The sequence below is a fragment of the Magnolia sinica genome, chromosome 9, assembly GCF_029962835.1.
Source record: "Magnolia sinica isolate HGM2019 chromosome 9, MsV1, whole genome shotgun sequence".
Classification (NCBI taxonomy): Eukaryota; Viridiplantae; Streptophyta; class Magnoliopsida; order Magnoliales; family Magnoliaceae; genus Magnolia; species Magnolia sinica.
Genome location: NC_080581.1, coordinates 38,667,286 through 38,687,189, shown reverse-complemented (window position 1 = coordinate 38,687,189; position 19,904 = coordinate 38,667,286). Strand labels below are relative to the sequence as shown.

At 41.3% G+C, this 19,904-nt stretch overlaps 1 protein-coding gene across 1 annotated transcript; it reads right to left on the bottom strand.

Moving 5' to 3' along the window:
- Window positions 1-460: 460 nt before the first annotated feature.
- On the bottom strand, window positions 461-17,307 carry LOC131255378 (SNF1-related protein kinase regulatory subunit gamma-like PV42a). The gene is made up of 3 exons (XM_058256072.1): window positions 16,801-17,307; window positions 13,448-13,799; window positions 461-1,088 (listed from the first exon to the last, which is right to left on the bottom strand). The coding sequence occupies exons 1-3, from the start codon at window positions 17,226-17,228 to the stop codon at window positions 744-746; spliced, it is 1,125 nt and encodes a 374-aa protein (XP_058112055.1). The 5' UTR covers window positions 17,229-17,307; the 3' UTR covers window positions 461-743.
- Between the last annotated feature and the right edge of the window lie 2,597 nt (window positions 17,308-19,904).

Below are 19,904 nucleotides of genomic sequence, written 5' to 3'. Positions count from 1 at the left end.
CCATAAACAGGCCTAGTTTTGAGCTGGTTTCTCACCTCAGGTAGAAAAATGATGTTAATCGAGGGTCAAGTTTCTCTTTGCCCCAGAGACACAGCCAGGCTCAACAAGCAAGCCTTAAAAGCGGAGTTGAGTCGGGACTTGCCCAAGTCGCTGCTGAATCAGCCCAGCCTGGCTCACTGGAAGCATATAAGACAGGTCTTTCGATGACTTGGGACCTACCCATTTAGTCGTGAATCGAGTTGGGACTCGCCCAAGTCAGGGTTGAATCGGCCAACTTGCCAGGGGGTTACATGTTCTATCAAACCATCACAGGTCCTTCCAAGTCCGAGTTGACTCGGAAGAGTCGCACCCGACGACTCAAAGAGTCTTATAGCCATCCTCTCATACCTTCCTATTTATAAATCGGGTTCATGTTTTACACATTGAGGATATGGAAATGATAGAAAGCTAACAGCCTCTGTTCAGAAGAGAAGTTTGTTTAATGATTTTCAAAACGGGTTTGTACTACAACAACCTATCCTTAGCAGTGCAAGGAAAATATGTATCATGCATCATCCTGTTTATGTTGCAAAATCTTCATGAAAGCGCTGGGAAACCAAAACCACACATTGACTCACTTGAAATCCATCCTGCCATCCTATGTCATCATTCCTAACCTGGAAGTGAAGATAGCCAAAACCTACCTGAGGAGATTTACAGCTGTCCACTATCAGCTGGGCTTGAACTGGCTTGGCTCTATTCGATCAGGACTCCATGCCCGAAACAGATGCCCTTATCACTTGGGATACATCAGTGAGTGATATGAGCCCGAGAAGCAACCCACGCTGGTCAACGACCCACACTCGGTGCACATGCCCATCCACAGCCTTATTAATTACTTCAGTGAGGCTAGTTTCTGGGTAGCAAGTAATAAGCATCCTAGATGATGAATGGCCCACATCAGCATTACGACATCCAACACCCAGCACCACGGATACTCTCTCAGTGAACTCTACAACACTGAGGGGCAGCGAAGATTGAAGTAGCGCAATAGAGCACCCTCGCAGATCCGTTGCAGAAAATGTACCTATTAGCTTCCTGCCTTTCACCTACAGATTTGGGCAACACCAAGTTAGTTGGACCATTATATACAGATGACTCTCTTGAGCAGAGAGAGGGAGAGGGAGAGATAGAGCTCTAAATTTGCAAGAGTATATTTTTCTCATACTTGGTCTTTTATAAACTTGGTTACCCACCGAAGTGAAAGATTAAATAGCATACTAATTTGATAAGCTATTAGATTGACCATATGATCATGTAAAAGTATGACAACTATGAGAGTGATCATGTAACAATAGTAGATGACCAAGTAACATAAACTGCTTTGGATTGATGGAAACCAGAAAGCAGATATAGGAAACCAAACATCACATTAGAGGAAAGAGAAATATGCATAAATGAAATCATTTTAAAACAAACAGCTGATTTCCACGTAAACATTAAATGTTTGGGTTACTTACTCAGGTCATCAAACTCTGCCTGCCGGCCTACCTTCTGGTGATCCGAATCACTCACATTGTGGGTCCACCTGTGGATGTGAGACACCCCAAAATTGCCCCTTGTTAGATGGTCCTAACCATCCAAGTTAGCTTCCATTAAATATGTATCATTGACTGTAATTTTTCATTCCCATCCAATGGCTAGGATTGTTGATAGGGGAGATATTAGGGGTTTTCTTACAAGATGGATCACCCATATCAATGTCTTAAGCCACCAAAAGGTGCGCAATACCTGCACGCTTGTTGGGTCCAACACAGAATGTCATTTCACTCATTTGAGCAATTTGTATGGTGCCTCTTTCACTAAGGGCCCGTTTGGATACCACCAAATAAGTTACTTTTTCTACTTACAGTGGTAGATAAGTAACTTATTTCAGATAAGTTTGGTTTATGATTAATTATAAGCAACTTTTTTACTTAAAATTACTTGATCACTTCAGCTAATTTCTTTTAGCTTTTCTACTTTTCATAAGTTGCTAAAGAGAGGCATCAGGAGAGATGAAAGAGAGGAGAAGCTGATAAGTATGTTGTTTACCAAACAGACTTATCTGCTTAATAAGTAGAAACTAAGATAAGCTACTTGAGGCGTAAGTAGCTTATCTTAAGTAACCTACGATCCAAACACCCCCTAAGAGTAGCAAAGCATGTGGATCCAAAACATCACACAGATGTTCATGAAAATATGCTTTCATAGAACATGGGCATAGCCACCTGTACTGGCCAGTAAAAAAAAAAAGCACAACACAAATCAGTGCATATCAGACAAGTGGGTACCGAGATTTTCCAAATCCATGTAGATTTCTTTTAAATGAAAAAAGGGAAAAATAATATCTAATTAGAAAAAAAATATATAAATGCTTATTTGAATATTTATTGTGTGTTTTTCTGGATATTTATATGCATGTACAACTCCACAGTCCATAATAACCCTATTGACTTTAATTTTAAATTTTCAGAGCCTGTTTGGGAGATGCCTAAAACTAATTATGTATTAGAGAATCTCTAATACATAATTACTGTTAACTAAGATTAATTATGTGGGTGAAGGTGATGCACAAGACACGCAAACATACAAAAACACACCCATGCGCGTGCAAGCCCACATGCCCCCAACACGTATGTGACTAGTCTACAACTATACAAGGGTACATGTAGAATTATACAAGTTTAGACTCTTTAACCTATAGAATTTAAACTAAAAATCATGGGAAACAGTAGATAATTAGATTGATGGTATTATTCATATTTGCCAACTTTTGTTCTCCTCCACCAGAAACTTGACAACAACTATTATATAATGCATGGTATTACTCCATGTGGGTTGATAATTCATGAGAGTGGAGAAATTGAGAAGGGTGTTGCCCATAGAATTCAGCGGGTGGAAGAAATGGAGATGTGCCTCTAGAGTTTTATGCGATACTTGTGTACCACTCAAAAACTGAAAGGGAAATTTTATAGGATGGCTATAAGGCTAGTCATACTTTATGGGACATAACGTGGGGCGGTTAAGGGGCAACATTCCCTACGATGAGTGTAACAAAAATAAGGATGTTGAGATGGATGATTGGCAAGAGGAGGAATGATAGAATTAAGAATGAATGCATTTAAGGGAATTTAGAAGTAGCACCAATGGATAATAAGACTTTAACTACTAGGTGGATCGTCCAAGTGGGCCCCACCCATTGGAAGATAGGGAGATAGGCTAACTGTTCATCTTCCAAGAAGCCTTTTATCTTCCCAAGCAGCCTTTTATCTGGCAGTTTTGGAACTGTTCATCTCCTACTATTGATGACATTTATGACGACATCCCTATATAATGGGTAGGAACCCATGACCAAAAGATGCAGAATCTCAAGAGGTATTGCAAGAGGGAAGTCAAGTTCCATCACTACTGCACAACTTACAGTGTGGATCTTGTTTGAAGGAGAGTGTTCCTCTAGACCTCTTCTTACACCAGTGAAAGCGACGTAACTCTCTTCCAACGACATGAAACGCATTTGGAAAGATCCGACAACCGAACCTCCATCTTCCGCTATCGTTGGATCCAGGGAATTGCTTTAAGTGGCTGTTTCCTAAGATTGGTATCAGAGCCATAGAGGTGCACCTTCATGGCTTACTCCTTTTTCTTTTTTCACTATTCAATCTCTCTCTCTTTCTACATAAATCAGAACTCTATTACTAGGGATTGAAACCCATAGTCGAATGGGCGAATAGCTTTTCCCCATAACTGACTATGGCTAGCAAGGCAAATGGTCGATTACTGGTTGCAAGCAAATAGAGAAAGAGAGACACAGGAGATTAAGAACAAGATATGGTCATGCCCTTTTCGGATTAATGGTTGACCAGAAATGTTCGTTTTTTACCATGGCATATGTGTTTTCAACCAAGATGGCTGATTTTCGACCAAGATGGGCGATTTTAATGTTTTTGACGAAGATGGTCGAGTTTTTACCGAGATGGTGGAATTGGGACCAACATGGCCAATTTTGATGTTTTCGACCAACATGGCCAGTTTTGGCTAATTTCGACCAAAATATTAGTTTTCGACCAGATTGACTTTTTTTTTTTTACCAAACTAATCTGCTTGACCATGGAAATGAGATGACCATAGGTTGTAGTATCAACAGTACATGTAGACATCAGTAAAGACTATTGTATATTGGAGGGGTAGTAGGTCTCTAATGCGCCGCCCTCGGCTCCAAATAGTGGGGAAACCTCCATCAGACAAGTGGTCCATCTTTATTAGACAAGTGGAGGATGAGTGGCAGCTTTAAGGCTCCTCACATAGGCACACGAAATCGAGGATGGGAAACCTCAATCTTGAATGTGTCTACGAAGATGATTGTAGGCTTTTGTCTTGTCTTTCGATCCAACAATACACAATAAATCTAGGTGACAATCATCTTGCGATGCTGCAAGCCATGAATGTGTGGTGCTTCGATCTTGAATATAATTTCTTGTCTCTGAATGTAGTAATAATGGCATCTAAGAACATCGTAGCTGACCTGAACAAGGGCGAGAAACTATATAGAAATAATTCTGATATTTGGCACCATAAAACTAGATCTTTTGGATAGCAAGGGCTTTTGGAAACCCTAACTGCTATCATAAACCCGCCCAAAAAGGGTAATACTGCTCAGCATCGGGGCCATCAAGAAGAATTCCAAGACTTGCTTAAACGAAATCGGTGCCACACTTTACTATGTTAAGCAGCATGCATAATGATCTGATTAACGAATTCGAAGGATATTCCACTCCTTGAGATATGTGGAATGCCTTGACTCTTGCATATACTAGCACAACTGCTACTAGATTAAGAGCTTTGACTCTCAATTTCGACACGTACAAGATGACTCATAACATCTCGATGGTTGAGCATCTTAGAACGATGTCAGCAATGAGACATGACTTGAAAGCATGGGAAATGTGCTTACAGATGAGCAGCAAATCCTAGCAGTATTGCGCTCTCTTCTCAACTCTTGGGAACAGATGAAGCTAACAATGACACATAATGAGGTGTTCACTCCCCAAGTATAGGGTTGTGATGTAGTAATAAACTCGGTGAGACCGAGGTCGAATCCCACGGGACTGAAACCTGTATGTAATCTGAAACTAAGTAGGACTAGAATTAGACTAAGATGAAATCTAAATCGAATGAATTTGAGGAAATAATGGTGAAATATTAATTTAAAACTTAAAGAATTCAGAGGTAGGAAACTAGGGATTCAGAGGATCCACTTGTAGAAATCAGGGAGATCTATGCCTGTTTCAAGAACTCAACTAGGCTTTAGAGTCCCATCTTCATCCAATTGAAGGGTGTAACCATGAAAATCAACTGAACTTCCTTTGATATAGTTTTCAAGAGGTGAAAGGTATATGAATTAGAATGGATTCCATCACCAAACCATGCCCATGAGACAAAGTAAACAACAGAATTAAACTAATTAAAAACAAATCAACATGATATGAAGGTTAGGAAGGGTACCGTCGGCAACCATGCCCAGGAGACGATGGTGTACAATAGGGATTCCTGACATCATAATCAAAATAAGGAAAGGAACATGCTCAAAGCTATCGCAAACCCATTGTAATTTTAGTCACAATAGCCCATAAAAAAAAAAACTAAAAACATTCCCTTAAACCAAAATTAACATTACTTCAGTCTAAATAAAAGGTACAAGCAACAAGTCTCCCATCATGCTACAAGCTTCACCTCTTAGCCCTAGCTAAGAGGTTTAGCCCAACATGATTGAACTAGATCTCTCCAATAATAAAACAAACAGTAAATAAAACAATTCTAAAAATTACTCTCTTTCTAACGTTTTCAGCAGCTGCTCCTTGCTGGGATCTGGATTCCTCCCCTGTTCTCAAGCTCCTTGCCTTTCATAATAATAGAAAGGTCAATGGAAGAAAGTGTTCTCTCGCAGCTCGTCCGCAACAGAACCGGACTCCAGAATACGCATAGTCCTGCGTAAATCAACTTACGCTGATTCTTGGTAAGACCCATTCTTGACGCCGAAGAAGAGATCCACTCCGTCCATCAGTTTTTCCTCACAAACCAGTCGAAGATGGACGGTTTTGGACTTCCTTTGATGCAGCCCACTTGGCTGATCATGTAATATAGTTCTATCGTCCATCCGTTTTTCACCTTCTATCCATCATGTTTCAAACCAAGATCAACTAGATCTTGGTCTAAATCCTCCTATAATTCGAATGGAAGGATCTGATTAACTATACGGACGATGAGTGGGCCCACAGTGATCACACGCAACCTCTGTTGCGAAGTAGAGCCAACGCACGTCAACTCTGAATGTACGGTGGCCCACTGGTTGATTGCAAGAAGAGAATCCACACCGTCCATTGGCTTCAGGACGAAGAACCATCCAGACTTGCTCGGTTTTGGATCCAAACCGTGGTGGCCCATGAGATCTTCATTCCGCCGTCCCTCTTGCATTTAAACGGTTAAAAACATATCTCTGCTACCTCTTGAAATTTTGTCACCTAGGTTAGGATGATGGGGATCATGGGCTTCTTATGGACGGTCCAGATCTGACCGATGAAGTACGGTGGTGGCCCATAAGATTCCTCTGCAGGCTCTGTTCTTATGTAAACAGAAAGAAAACGGATTTCTTCCACTGTGCTGCTGGCGGGGCCCATGATTTAATTCAGTTAGGAAATCCACACTGTCCATTGAAATCCTGGCGAAAATCCAGTCAGGAATGAGTAGTTTTGGTAGGTTCTTGTGTGGCCCACTGTACTAACTCAATTCGCCGTTCATCTTACGTCTTTTGACGATCCACGTGCATACATGTGTATGGGTCCAAAATTCCACCTAGGTGAGGGTATTCCCTACCCCAGAGACACCATGGACGGCTCTGATCATCAAAATATGCTATCGGTGGGACCCACTATCCAAAAACGGACAGACAGCGTCCGTCCGCTGTCCCTACGTAAGAAGAAGACGGGTCAGCCCGTCTTTGACCTGGCTGACCGTCTGGTGCACGGCCGGTGCGTGTACACTATGTACATGCACTATACATGTAGGGTCCACTGTGATGTTCGTGAGACATCTGTTCTGTCCATTTGATGTGTCACTCCATTTAAGGCGTTGAGAACAAAATTGAAGCATTTTCAGATACCAGGCGAGTCCCAAATCACTGATTTATGGGCTGATCTGTCCGTTGGGCCACTTCCAGAGGGATCCAATGGCTGAAATTTGACGTGTACGGTTAGTTTTTGATCCTCGAGCCATGTATAAAGTTTTGAGCCGAACAGATGATGGAAACCCAGTGATCTTGCATTCTGGCTGACTTTCAGGCCGCTTGAGCTTCAGTTTCTCAATTTTCGCGGATCCCTGGCGTGTAATTCCGTCGATCTTGGTCCCCTGGAGTCCGTCCCTTGCCTTTAGTGTCATCAGAGCGTTAAATCCATGCTTTAAGCTTCCTTTTCAGTCCATGCTCGTAAATACACTCTGCATCACAAACATAATTAAAATACTCCATTAAGCATTATCAAATACGTAAAATCTGGCAATAATCAGGGTCTGATATGCAATATTTGACCCTCATCATGAGGGCATAAAAATCTTCGCCCAATTGTCGCATTATCTGCAGTTGGAAGCTGAATGTCAGTTTATGTGTAAGCATGACATTGCATTCTTGGTAGAGCCTAGAATGCACAAGGGAAAAGGACCCTAGAGCAAATGCAAAGGTAATAATTCCCAAAAGAATGGTCAGGATGGAGAAATATCCAAAAACAAAAGGGTGGCAAGCGTAAGCGAGGAAAGAGAAGCGGAAAGAAGTGCTACCGCTGCGGAAATCCCGGTCACTTCACTCGAGAATGCTCTGGGCCGAAGAAGGTACAAACCAACATTGATCTTTTACCATGTGCTTTTGTATGCATTGAGGCTCTAGTTGCTCATGTAACTAACTGATCATAACTGGGTTATGGATTCAGGAGCAACACATCACATAGCTAGGGATAGAGCAAAGTTCATCAAATACCAAAAGGCCCAATTGGAAGACGGAAGATCTACATGGAAATGGTCTCTCAGAGGACGTACTGGGAATTGGCTCCATCCAACTCAACTTGCGAATGGAACGCGCTTTACTCATTGACGTACTCCATGCGCCAACTGTTAGGCGCTTTCAATGCTTTCATTGGCAGGGCTTGGCTTTTCATTTATCTTTCGATAAGTTTCTATGGACATTTTTTTTATATACTTCTTTTTATGGACGCGGTGTGGTTTGTAATGGTTTCTTTGTGCTTGATTATGATTATTCGTATGATTATGTTGTGCATACCTTTTTTACTTCAGCGGACACTGATCCGCGCATTTGACATTCAAGATTAGGTCATATAAACTAGGATAGAATGCGTAGACCTGCTAGGATAGTTGTTCCTACCTATGAGCATTGTCTGACTAGGAAGCTGACTAAAAAACCATTCGGAAAAGTAGTACGTGCTTCAACACCCTTGGAGCTGATCCACTCTAACATTTGTAGACCATCAAATGTCAGGACTCGCCACAGAAAGCCCTATTTCATCACATTTATAGATGATTGCATGCGGTACGGTCATGTGTACTTGATATCGCATAAATCTGAGGCATTAGAATGCTTCATGAAGTATATGCTTGAAGTAGAGAACCAGTTCAATAAAAGGATCAAAACCTTATAGACAGACCGTGGATGCGAATATTTGTCTAAGCATTTTTCAAGGCTCTATGAAGAAAAGGGTAGCTGTAGACACCTGACTATTCCTTACACTCCGCAACAAAATGGTGTTGCAGAGAGAAAGAATAGAACGTTACTCGACATGGTGTGACCGATGATGGCGCAAGCCAACCTTCCCCTCAAATTTTGGGAGATGCGTTGTTGATTGTTGCCTACATCCTTAATCAAGTATAGTCTAAATCAATTCCAACGAAGTTGTGGTGCAGCAAAAAGCCATACTTGACTCATCTGCGCCCTGGGGATCGGCCGATTCCGCTCATATTCCATATCAAAAAAATGAAAAATTAGATCAGAGATCCCTAAAGTGCATTTTCATCCGATACCCTGAGCACTCTAAGGGTTTATGTTATGATCCATGAATGGGATAACGATGGAACAATAGAAATGGAGTCATGAGATGACGATTTCGTCGAGGATGATTTCCCGATCAAAAAGAAATCTTAGGACACTCATGAGTTCTTCGATATGACAAACTCAGAAACTGACTCATTCCCAGTCACCCAGCAGTCGCTCGGTGAAGGCGAGGACATATATCAACCACCTATCGGTCTAGCTGATCCACTGATCATCGAGGACAGCGGGAGGGATCTTTTCCTTAGTGAGAGTATACCACGTCAGGCCGAGACTGACTCAGATCGTGAACCTGAATTAAGAAGAAGCACTCGTGGACCAAAACCCTGTCGCCATTTTGAGATTGAAGGGGAATCATTCATGATCTCTTCCCTAAATGATAATGAGCCTGGCTCATACCAGGAGGCGTTTTCATCTCCTTCTGTGAAAGATTGAATAAAAGCTATAGAGGATGAGATCCGCTCCATGGAAAAGAACCAAGTCTAGGAACTTGTTGATCTTCCACTTGGACGTAAGACTGTTGGGGCCAAATGGGTCCTGAAAGTCGAGCGAAAGGCAGATGGAGAGATAGATAAGTTCAAGGCTCGACTAGTAGCTAAGGGCTACACGAAATCGAGGGCGTGGATTAGAAGGAGACATTTTCGCGGATGGTGAAACTCGCCGCAATCCGCCTTATTCTGGTTATTATCGCACATTTGGATTTAGAGCTATATCAAATGGATGTCAAGACAACATTTCTCAATGGAGACCTATATGAGGAGATCTACATGGATCAGCCTACAGGTTTCAAGGTAAATGGACGAGCACAAAGTTTGGCGCCTTAAAAAGTCCATCTATGGCCTGAAACAATCATCTACACAGTGGCATCTGAGATTTTATTGAGCAATCGCATCATATCATCATATGGGTTTATGATGATCGAGGAAGACCATTGTTTATACATTAGACAATCCGGACAGAGTTTTCTAATCCTATCTTTGTATGTTGACGACATTCTATTAGTCAGAAATGACAAGGAGATGTTAATTGCTACTCATAAGTGGTTGTCCTCCAATTTTGAAATGAAGAACATGGGTGAAGCATCCTTTGTGCTTGGGATCAAGATCCATAGGGGATCGCTCTAGAAGATTTCTTGGTCTCTCTTAAGAGACTTATGTTAAGAAGGTGGTCGAGTGCTTCTGAATGCACGACTGCAAACACATTTACATTCATGTCAAGAAAGGTCATGGACTTTGTCTAAATCTGTCTTACGACAAACACATAAAAAGTTGAAATGGTGTGGTTTCCATATGCTAGCGCGATTGGCAGTTTGATGTATGCCATGATATGCACTCGACCAGACATTAGTTTCACAGTGGGCTTAGTGAGTCACTATCAGAGTAACCCAGGACTAGCTCATTGGAGGGTCGTCAAGAGGATATTTTGATACCTACGTAGGACTGCAGATTACATGTTATGCTACCAGGGGTCAGATCTTCGTCTACAAGGATACTGCGATGTAGACTAGGGTAGCGATTTGGACAAGCGCAAATCTACTTCTAAATACGCATTCTTGGTCGGTGGCAGGGCCATCTTTTGGAGTAGTAAAAAGCAACCCTTTATCGCGCTTTCTACCATTCAGGAAGTTGCATGGTTAAGGAGATTCCTTTGGTATTTGAAATGTGTATTGCATGCTAATGACCCTATCACATTGTATTGTGATAGCATGGCATCTATTACTTATGCAAAGGATCCCAAATATCATGGCAAGTCGAAGCACATCCAAATCCGTTATCACTATGATCAAGATATGGTGGTGAAGAAAAAGATTGCCCTAGTGGATGTACCTACTCAGGAGCCGTTTGCTAATTCATTGACCATGTCGATCACTCGAGATCCATTTTCGCATTAGGAGTCTAGGTTTTCGTAGGATGTGATTTTGTGACATGTACATTTTGGCATTGTTTCTTTGTTAGATTGTTTATATTCAAATCTTTGTATATTGATTGTTCTTTTTTTTTTTGTGGACATATTGATAGCACACACATTCACCACGTCCTTTGTGAGATGTGGATTGAGACACGTCACTGGGCAGGGGTTGTGCATCTCACAGGACAACTACCCTGGCGCATTGATTAAAAGCAAGATGAGATGTGTGATCGCAGAATTGCTGCGATTATTCCATTACCCACACATCACCCAAACCAGGTTCGAGATGAGGTCCTTTGAGGGCCGAGCATGACCATTCTCACTAGGGTCATGCGGCATCAATAAGCCAGATGTGAGACTTCATCTAGGCACTTATGAGAGCGGTTGAGTTAAGTGGCTCAGACTAAGCTCCTGGACAGTAGCTGGGTTAAGATTTATATGGTGTAAAGGTTGACATACTCCTTAAGAGTTCCACCGTAACATGTTTTTCATACAACATGTGCTAGAGACGACTGAAAACACCTACAGTGGACGAAGAATGGATCTAAGTTTCTCCTATGTGTGAGAAAACAAGTGCGTAGGTGACCCTTGTGCCCTTATCACTATGCATTATGCCTTGAAATTGAGGCTTAATGCTCCTACTCTAGCTCATTTACAAAGACCATAAGGGAAAGGGTATAATGGAACGTGTCTGAGAAAGTGGTTATGCCAAGATGGATAGGTATGACCACTATGAGAAGACTATCTAATTTTACACCTTAAATGTTTATGTGGGCAAGCTAAATGAGTTCATGCCCGACCAACGTGTCCCTCAACACATTCAAACTCATGGCTGCGAACAAGTAAAACGACAACCACTCAGGTTATGAGTACCCACGAGAGGTTAGAAAGTATCCATTATTGGTGGTAACCAAGATGAGTTTGGGGCAGGTTAGTGTTGCATAAGATGAGATACATAATGTTAGTTGATGGAAATTTGGCATGTTTTTACTCTCCTAATGTTATGCGCTTCACTGGTCACACACTATATTTTGTGGTATGAGGACTTCTAACACAGTTGTTGTTTTGGTCATTAATTGGGTTGATGCCCGACTTGTCCGAGTGGGAGATGTAATTGCTAGATGGGTCATCCAAGTGGGCCCCACCCATTGGAAGATAGGGAGATATGCTCTGGTAGTTTCGAAATTGTTCATCTTTCCAAGCAGCATTTTATCTGGGAATTTCGGAATTGTTCATCTCCTGTTATTGATGACATTTATGGCGGCATTCCTATATAATGGGCAGGAACCCATAACAAAAAGATATAGAATTGAGAGGTATTGCAAGAGGTAAGTCAGGTTCCATCACTACCACACGACTTCAGTGTGGATCTTGTTTGAAGGAGAGTATTTCTCTAGACCTCTTCTTATGCCAATGAAAGTGGCTTAACTCTCTTCCATCAACGTGAGATGCATCTGAAAATATCCAACAACCAAACCTCCATCTTCCGTTGTCGTTGGATCTAGGGAATTGCTTTGAGTTGCCATTTCCTAAGAAAGGCGAGGGAAAGTAAACTTGGATGGTGCAGTCATGTGCAACAGAGACCAAGAATTGTGCCTTTTAGGAGTGATTTGGTACAAGTTGAAGGTTTACATATTCTTGATGAACCAACATTTATATATAGATGTACGAGGATTTGTTTGGAAACTAATAAAGCCCTTTGAAATCTCTTCATATGCAAAGAATTCTCAATGTGAAAACAGTTCTACTCCCCATAACTCTTCCTCCGCCATGCTTCTAAAAGGGCAAGGGCAAGGCCCAAAAGAACTTGGGCAGAGGTAGTAAGAAAAGATTTGATAACCTATGGTCTGACTGAAATTTTTTTTCCTGAAAGGGTCATCTGACTGAAGTTATGGCCTTTGATTGAGTGGAATCGTATAAAAGGATTCATATAGCTGGCCCCAATTAGTTGGGACTTGGGATAAGTCTTAGATGATGATTGATTGATTTCTATATTTTCTTTCTTTTGTTTCTTTCAAGTTATCTATCAAGTATTATCTTCAGTGTATGTTAGATGCATGTGAACATGTTTCCAAATAAAATGTGAAAAGCCTGTGCATTGTTTCTGAATGTCAAGATGATGGTACATAGAAAATCAGTCATTTTATTAATAAAATCATATGCCATGCAACATAAATTGAACACGGTATGCATTTACATACGAGTCTTTCACTGCTTGCTAGTGTAAGGCCATAGTGGAATTCAGTTTACATGCTCCAACAAACTATATCATTGCACATCATTTTCAGGATATCCATTAAAAACAGGACATCTTCCACTAGAAAGCAAACTGGGAAAGTTCAATGAGACCAGACAGCCGAATTTACACGCTTACATGCAAGCATAAATATCAATAAACAGATATAGAGAACATACATTTGTGACCTCGTGATCTTCTTCTCCAAGGGCTTCAGAAGCATCAACAATAGGAAGAGCACCCACTGAAGCATTTCTCATGAATTTAATAGCTTCAATGACTTTTGTGTGTTGGGTTGCAGAAAAGACGTTCTCATTGACTGCTCCCAGTTGCCCAACAGACTGTGATAAGATCTCCTTCAGTTCCATATGATTCTCCTTCAAAAATCTTAACACATCCATCTGAGTGCGCATCCGGTAACCAGGTGAAGACTCTGCGAGTTCTACTCCAACAACATGTTCCATATGGCTGTCTAGTGGAACCAAAGCGCGATGGATGCATTTGCTAAAAACCTCCATACAATCTAAAATGCTGCATGTGGTTACAATATAGTGAGATTAACCGCACTTGCTATTACCCATCAAAGGAGACAGAATAGCAACTTGTGAAACTTCCATTTCACCTTTGCCTATCAAGTGATTCATTGAAAGACCCTAGAAAAGAGCTTGTGGAAAGCTCAATACAAACGTTTACACAATCATAAAATATTTCATAATACACAGCTACTCCAATCAAGTTATAATTATCACCAGGAGAGACCAAAATCACTTGAACAGAATTGAAAGGACCACTGTCTAACCAGTTTGTCCTGTCAAACTCACTTACATGAAAATGCTATAATGTTAAAGTCTATTATCTTCTTATAAGAGAGAAGTGAAAATGTTCAATTCTCTAAGCTACCAACATGATATTTCAATTCTTCTTCTCTCAACTTTAGCTACCAACATGATGTTTCAATCCTGCTACCAGCATGATGTTTCAATCCTGCTACCAGCATGATGTTTCAAACCTCCTGCCAATATGATGTTTCAATCCTCCTACCAGCATGATGTTTCAAACCTCCTCCTCCTCAAACTTCATTGATATAGAAGAAAATCCAAGTTCTGATAGCTCGCTTTGAGCCCCAAGGAATTGTTTTGGAAGTACCATTTAGTCATTGTCGATCGCATTATCATTAACTGCCTCCACCAACCAGTATATGCAAAAGAATTCTCATTCATGTTGGCTTAGCCTAATTGTCTGCCCATGTCTCTGAGTGGACATCAGATGCAGAAATTGGGAAAGGAATCTGAAATTTTACTGGATTGACTGACAACACACCAAATAGGAGATTTGAATTCACCACCTACCAATCACTGATCACAACAAACTCAACAGAAAATAAGGGATAATCATGTGGGAAAACTCCAATGGGAATTTTAAGGGCATCCATCACTAGATACAACTCCATGGCACGAAATCAATAAGAGAAAATAAAATTTATTAAAATAATCCTAAACTCTATCTCTACGAATTTGGCCAGATGACACATCTAAGCACTTAATACTAATCAGTTACAGGAGAAAATCAAAGAATCAAATTCAGAAAAATAATACTTCCAGACCCTTATCTCTAAGGTTGTGTTTGCATAAATAGGTGAATTGAACAGCGATCATCCAATTCAGTTAGGAGGAAATCTTGAATTTTGTTGATGTTTCATAGGATTCATGGCACAAAAGTAGCCATAATAACTTAGTTACATGTTTCTTTGAATTCCAACTCGAAAGTAATGTAATTTTCGTTTGGATCCTAAACCCCTCAATATAATGCTTTTAACATCCGTTCTCCATATTGGACGTCTTGCAAACCACTTCTCACTTGTTGTTCATTGCAAATGTCAAATCTATGTCGTATCTACTAGTGATAGTTGTACTAATAGTAGTAGTTTACAAAAACTTCAAGTTTGAATGCACAAGTATCAGAATTGTGAACCAAAATCCCATGAAATCAGATAGTAGTAAGACCCCTAGTAAAAGCACATCTGATCAGGGCATATACCATACTTGAACATAACACAACTATCAAAATTCGAGCAAATAAGAAGCAAAGAAGTCATTCTGAATGGGGCATGGCCCACATGGAAAGATGGTCAGATAATCAGGGTGTCCATTCTGTGGGAGATACTTTGAAGGCAGGTGGTCCAATAACCATGCTGAAAGAAATAATCATGGCCATTGATTTATTGAGTTGGATGTGAGCCATTGAGAATTTCTTTTCCAAGCAAACATTCAGCTAAGTATATCAATAGTCAGAACCTTCCACCCTGCACAAGTTTATTTCTTGGGCAGTATTCCAAGCAGTCATTCCAATCATATGACCACCTTAACGCTTCAAGCCCAGTTGGGTGATGATGTCAGTGGCAAGCCATCTGCAGTCAGGAATTTGCTACAATCTCAGATTTCTAGGACTCGGCAATGTTGGTGACCTACTATAGATGGGATGGAGCATAGCCCAAAAAAAGATCTCATTGATCAGAAAGTTTTCACAATCTAAGAAATGGACAGCAAACAAGAAGATGATCAATAGTCAGGAGAAATCAAATGCTTAAGGTGGAGTGATCCACACTACACTCCATCAACAATGGACCTTCATTTTGGACGATCAAGATTCAATGCTAATGCTCCCTAGATGGGACTCGAATTCCGTAGTGACCACTCGCATACTGAGGTCTCGGTAATGGTGGGGTCTGTAGGCCCCACCATGATGCATGTGTTTTATCCATGCCGTCCATCCATTTTTCCAGCTCATTTGAGGGCATGAGCCCAAAAATGAGGCAGATACAAATCGATCAGTGGACCAAAACAGAGGAAACAGTGGTGATTGAAGGTCTACTATTAAAAACTTCTGAGGGCCCACTATAATGTTTATTTGCCATATAACCCATTGATAAGTGGCAAGCCACTGTGACTCAATCGACCCCTCCTATGATGGAAGTAGTAGCTGAGAATGGAATGCGTCCATGAAAGAAATCAGTTATGGTTTTTGGTTTTTGGATGACTATTCAAAAAGATGAAAGCAGTGCAAATGCTAAAGCCTTGAATGTTATAACTCGTGCTCTATCATCACCGGATGAATTCAAAAGAATCATTTCGTTTGACCAGTGAAACAAGGAACCAATATTATGAAAAAGTCTAAAATCCAAATCCAATATGCTTGAAATGACACAGAGACCTAGATGAAGGGAAAACAAAAATATCAGCTTGATCCAAAACTTGTGTGGCCCCCAATAAGTTTTTAATAGTGAGCGTTCGATCACCACTTGTTTCCTCTGGTGGGGTCCACTTGAGATTTTGATCTGCCTCATATTTGGGCTAATGCCCAAAAATGAGCTGGAAAAATTGATGGACAGTATGGATAAAATACATACATCATTGTGGGGGCCACCCACAGCGCCAACATCGGTAGTGGAGAGGTCACTACCGAATCCGGGTCATCCAAGATAATGAAGAAATAATAGGACAAGGAAAATGATGGTAGTGGTAATGATGATAACCTGGTATTGGGATATAGAGTCCACAAGCTAAGACCTTCCAAGCAATAGCCGATGATAGAGGATACAGGGGCGGACATGATATCATCCAAGTCGAGGACTCGACCATCATCATCAGCTTGAGCAATGTGGTGAAGGATATCGAGCATGGTAACAATGCCGATGTAATGCTTGCGGACTACACCGGTTATCTTGTCCGATTCGAGGATCATGGACCCACCTGCACCTATCCAGTGGCCAGGAGGTGCAGCCACGGGTACGGTTACCACATCGTTGGCGACTAGAGCGTTCATGGTATCGGTGAGGGAGGCTGTGTACGGTACTTCCACCAGTCTCCTCCTGTTACCGTCCATAATCAGGTCACTCACTGTCTTCTCCATCAACCAACGGTGGTGATGGTGGTGATGAACTTTGGGGCTGATGCTCTCCATTTTCTTCTTTGCATCTCTCTCTCTCTCTCTCTCTCTCTCGGTGAGGATGGAATGATGGAAGGGGGGTGCATGTCTCTCGTTGGGAACGGATTGCGTACTAGCTTAGTATTGGGAACGGATTGCGTACTAGCTTAGTACGCTATAGCGTACTGAGTACATGTGGGGCCCATATTGGATATATGTGTTTCATCCACGCCATAAATCCGTTTTTTTAGATCATTTTATTCTACAAACTTAAAATTGAAGCATATCCAAGCTCAAGTGGACCACAGCACAGGAAACCGTGGGGATGATGATGTCCACGGTTGAAACCTTCTTATTATGGACTGCAGTAATGATTATTTTTCATCCAAACTATTCATAAGAGCACATAGACATGGATGAAGGTATAACACGAATACCATAATTGAAACATTTTGTTAGCTACTAAGAAGCTTTCAACGGTAAACGTTCAATTCTCACAGTTTCCTATGGTGTGATCCACTTGAGATTTTATACTTCAATTTTTGGTATCATGAACTCCAATGAGCTGGTAAAACGGATGTAAGGATTGGATAAGACATATACATAACGGTGGGCCCCAGAGAGTTTACTCAGTACTCTATGGCGTAGTGTACGCTATCCGCTTCCCTCTCGATGAGGGGGAAGCGGGTACGTGTATTGCACGTGTCACGTTGGAGGTTTGCATGGCTATTTTCCGAGCAGTGGAATGCGCTTTTGGACCGGAACCCTCTACCACGGACGCGGATTAGCTATTTAACTCGACAGTAGCGAGACCTGAAGTGACCTCATCACGTTCTGTGGGCCCACCATGATTTATGTGTTATATCCACACCGTCCATCCATTTGGAGAGATTGTTTTAAGGCAAGATTCAAATATTGAGACAGATCCAAATCTCAAGCGAACCCCACCATAGAAAGCAGTGGGAATTGAACGCATACCATTAAAAACTTGTCTGTGCCACAGAAGTTTTCGATATTATTCCTCTTGTTCCATGTCTGTGTTAATTTATAAACAGGTGGGATTTCAAATAAACATCATGGTGGCCTTAGAAAGGTTTAAACGGTGGGCATCATTGTCTCCACTGTTTTCTGTAGTGGGATTGACTTGAACTTAAGATCTGCCTCATTCTTTGGCTCATGCCATAAAATGATCTCTCCAATTGGGTGGATGGTGTAGATACAACAAATACATCATAGTCGGTCCCAATGAATGTGGTGACTTCACTCAAGTGGCTAGACTCGCTACTATCGGGTTCAGTATCTAATCGGCGTCCCTCTACAACAGAGCTTTGAGGGGGCCACTATGTTGTTCGTGCGACATTAGCTCCTGTTAGAAACATTATGTTCACCGTAGATATCATCCCAAGCCCAACCCAGGTAGGGAACACCACGATCAACAATGTAAAATCACGTCTACGGCCTTTAAATTCTCCCGCTTTGGCCTGCTCTATTTTGAGTCATCACTTCATACTGTTAAGGCACACCTGATGAATGGCTTGGATGGCACGTACAATTTACGATGGGCCAACACAGTATCTGAGAAATTTCCATGGTGGGTGTTCCCTGTTCCATTTCTTCATATTTCGGTGGCCCATCCGGGAGAAAATGACCACTGTAGACAAAACCTTTTACCCAGCGGTTTTTATGAAGGAACACAAACTTAAGTTACCAACTTAGACTAGCACGTGCGGACAGCGACGTTGAGGACGAAACTACCCCTCCTTTTCACTTTCACCGCGAAGACGAGCGCTGACGCTCCTCCAACTGAGAGTTGTCCGAGCGGCTTAAAAGAGATCAAAGTTACCTGGCCCCACAGCTATGTATTTATTATATCCACAACGTTCATCCATATTTCTAGATCATTTCGGAGCATTATCAAAAAAAAAGAAAATCATATCCAAAGATCAACTGGGCCACACCACAGAGCAGCGGAAATTTGATTTTCATCATTGAAACTTTTGTAGGGCCCACCATAACATTTATTTTCCATCCAATCTATTCATAAGGTCACAAAGACCTGGATGAAGAGGAAAAACAAATTTCATAATGATCCAAAACTTGTGTGGCCCCTAAAAGGGTTTCAACGGTAGACGTTCGAGCAGAATGGTAATGGCATATGCACAGGGATATGGATATAGCTACGGTTATAATCCATAGCCATAGCGTTAGCTTGGCGATCAATCCTATATCCCGCGATTCCACCACAAGTCGCTGTCCCTATTGGCTATTAATCGCGGATCTCACGATTCCAAACCCCGATCTATGGCTACGGATTATAACCGTAGCTATAACCGTATCCCTGTGCACTTTCTTTTTTCTTATTTATTTATTGTTATTTTTTACATGGAGAATTTTATTCTACCTACATTTTTTTCTAACACATATTTATATAAATATGTAAATATAAGCATATAAAAAAAAAATTCTCTTTTTTTCATTTCTTTCTTTATTCATATAACAAGATTATTTTCTAAACCAAAATTAGTTACTTAACGTACCATATATAATTTTAGGGCTGAAAGTTGGGCGCGCTAAACCCGACCAACCTGTGACCAACCCGACATTGGGTTGGGCTTGGTCAGGATGTATCAGGTTTGGTCTTGGGGTTGGGCCATACAAACAGCAACTCGATAAAACTTGGGTTAGGCTTGGGTTGAGGTCTCGGGAATTGCT

Excerpts from the sequence above, each read along its gene's own strand:
- LOC131255378 (XM_058256072.1), bottom strand. The coding sequence starts at position 17,228 with ATGGAGAGCATCAGCCCCAAAGTTCATCACCACCATCACCACCGTTGG. Across the intron at positions 13,800-16,800 it reads ACTCTATATCCCAATACCAG|CATTTTAGATTGTATGGAGG; the intron begins GTTATCATCATT and ends AACCACATGCAG. Across the intron at positions 1,089-13,447 it reads AAGATCACGAGGTCACAAAT|GTGAAAGGCAGGAAGCTAAT; the intron begins GTATGTTCTCTA and ends CCAAATCTGTAG.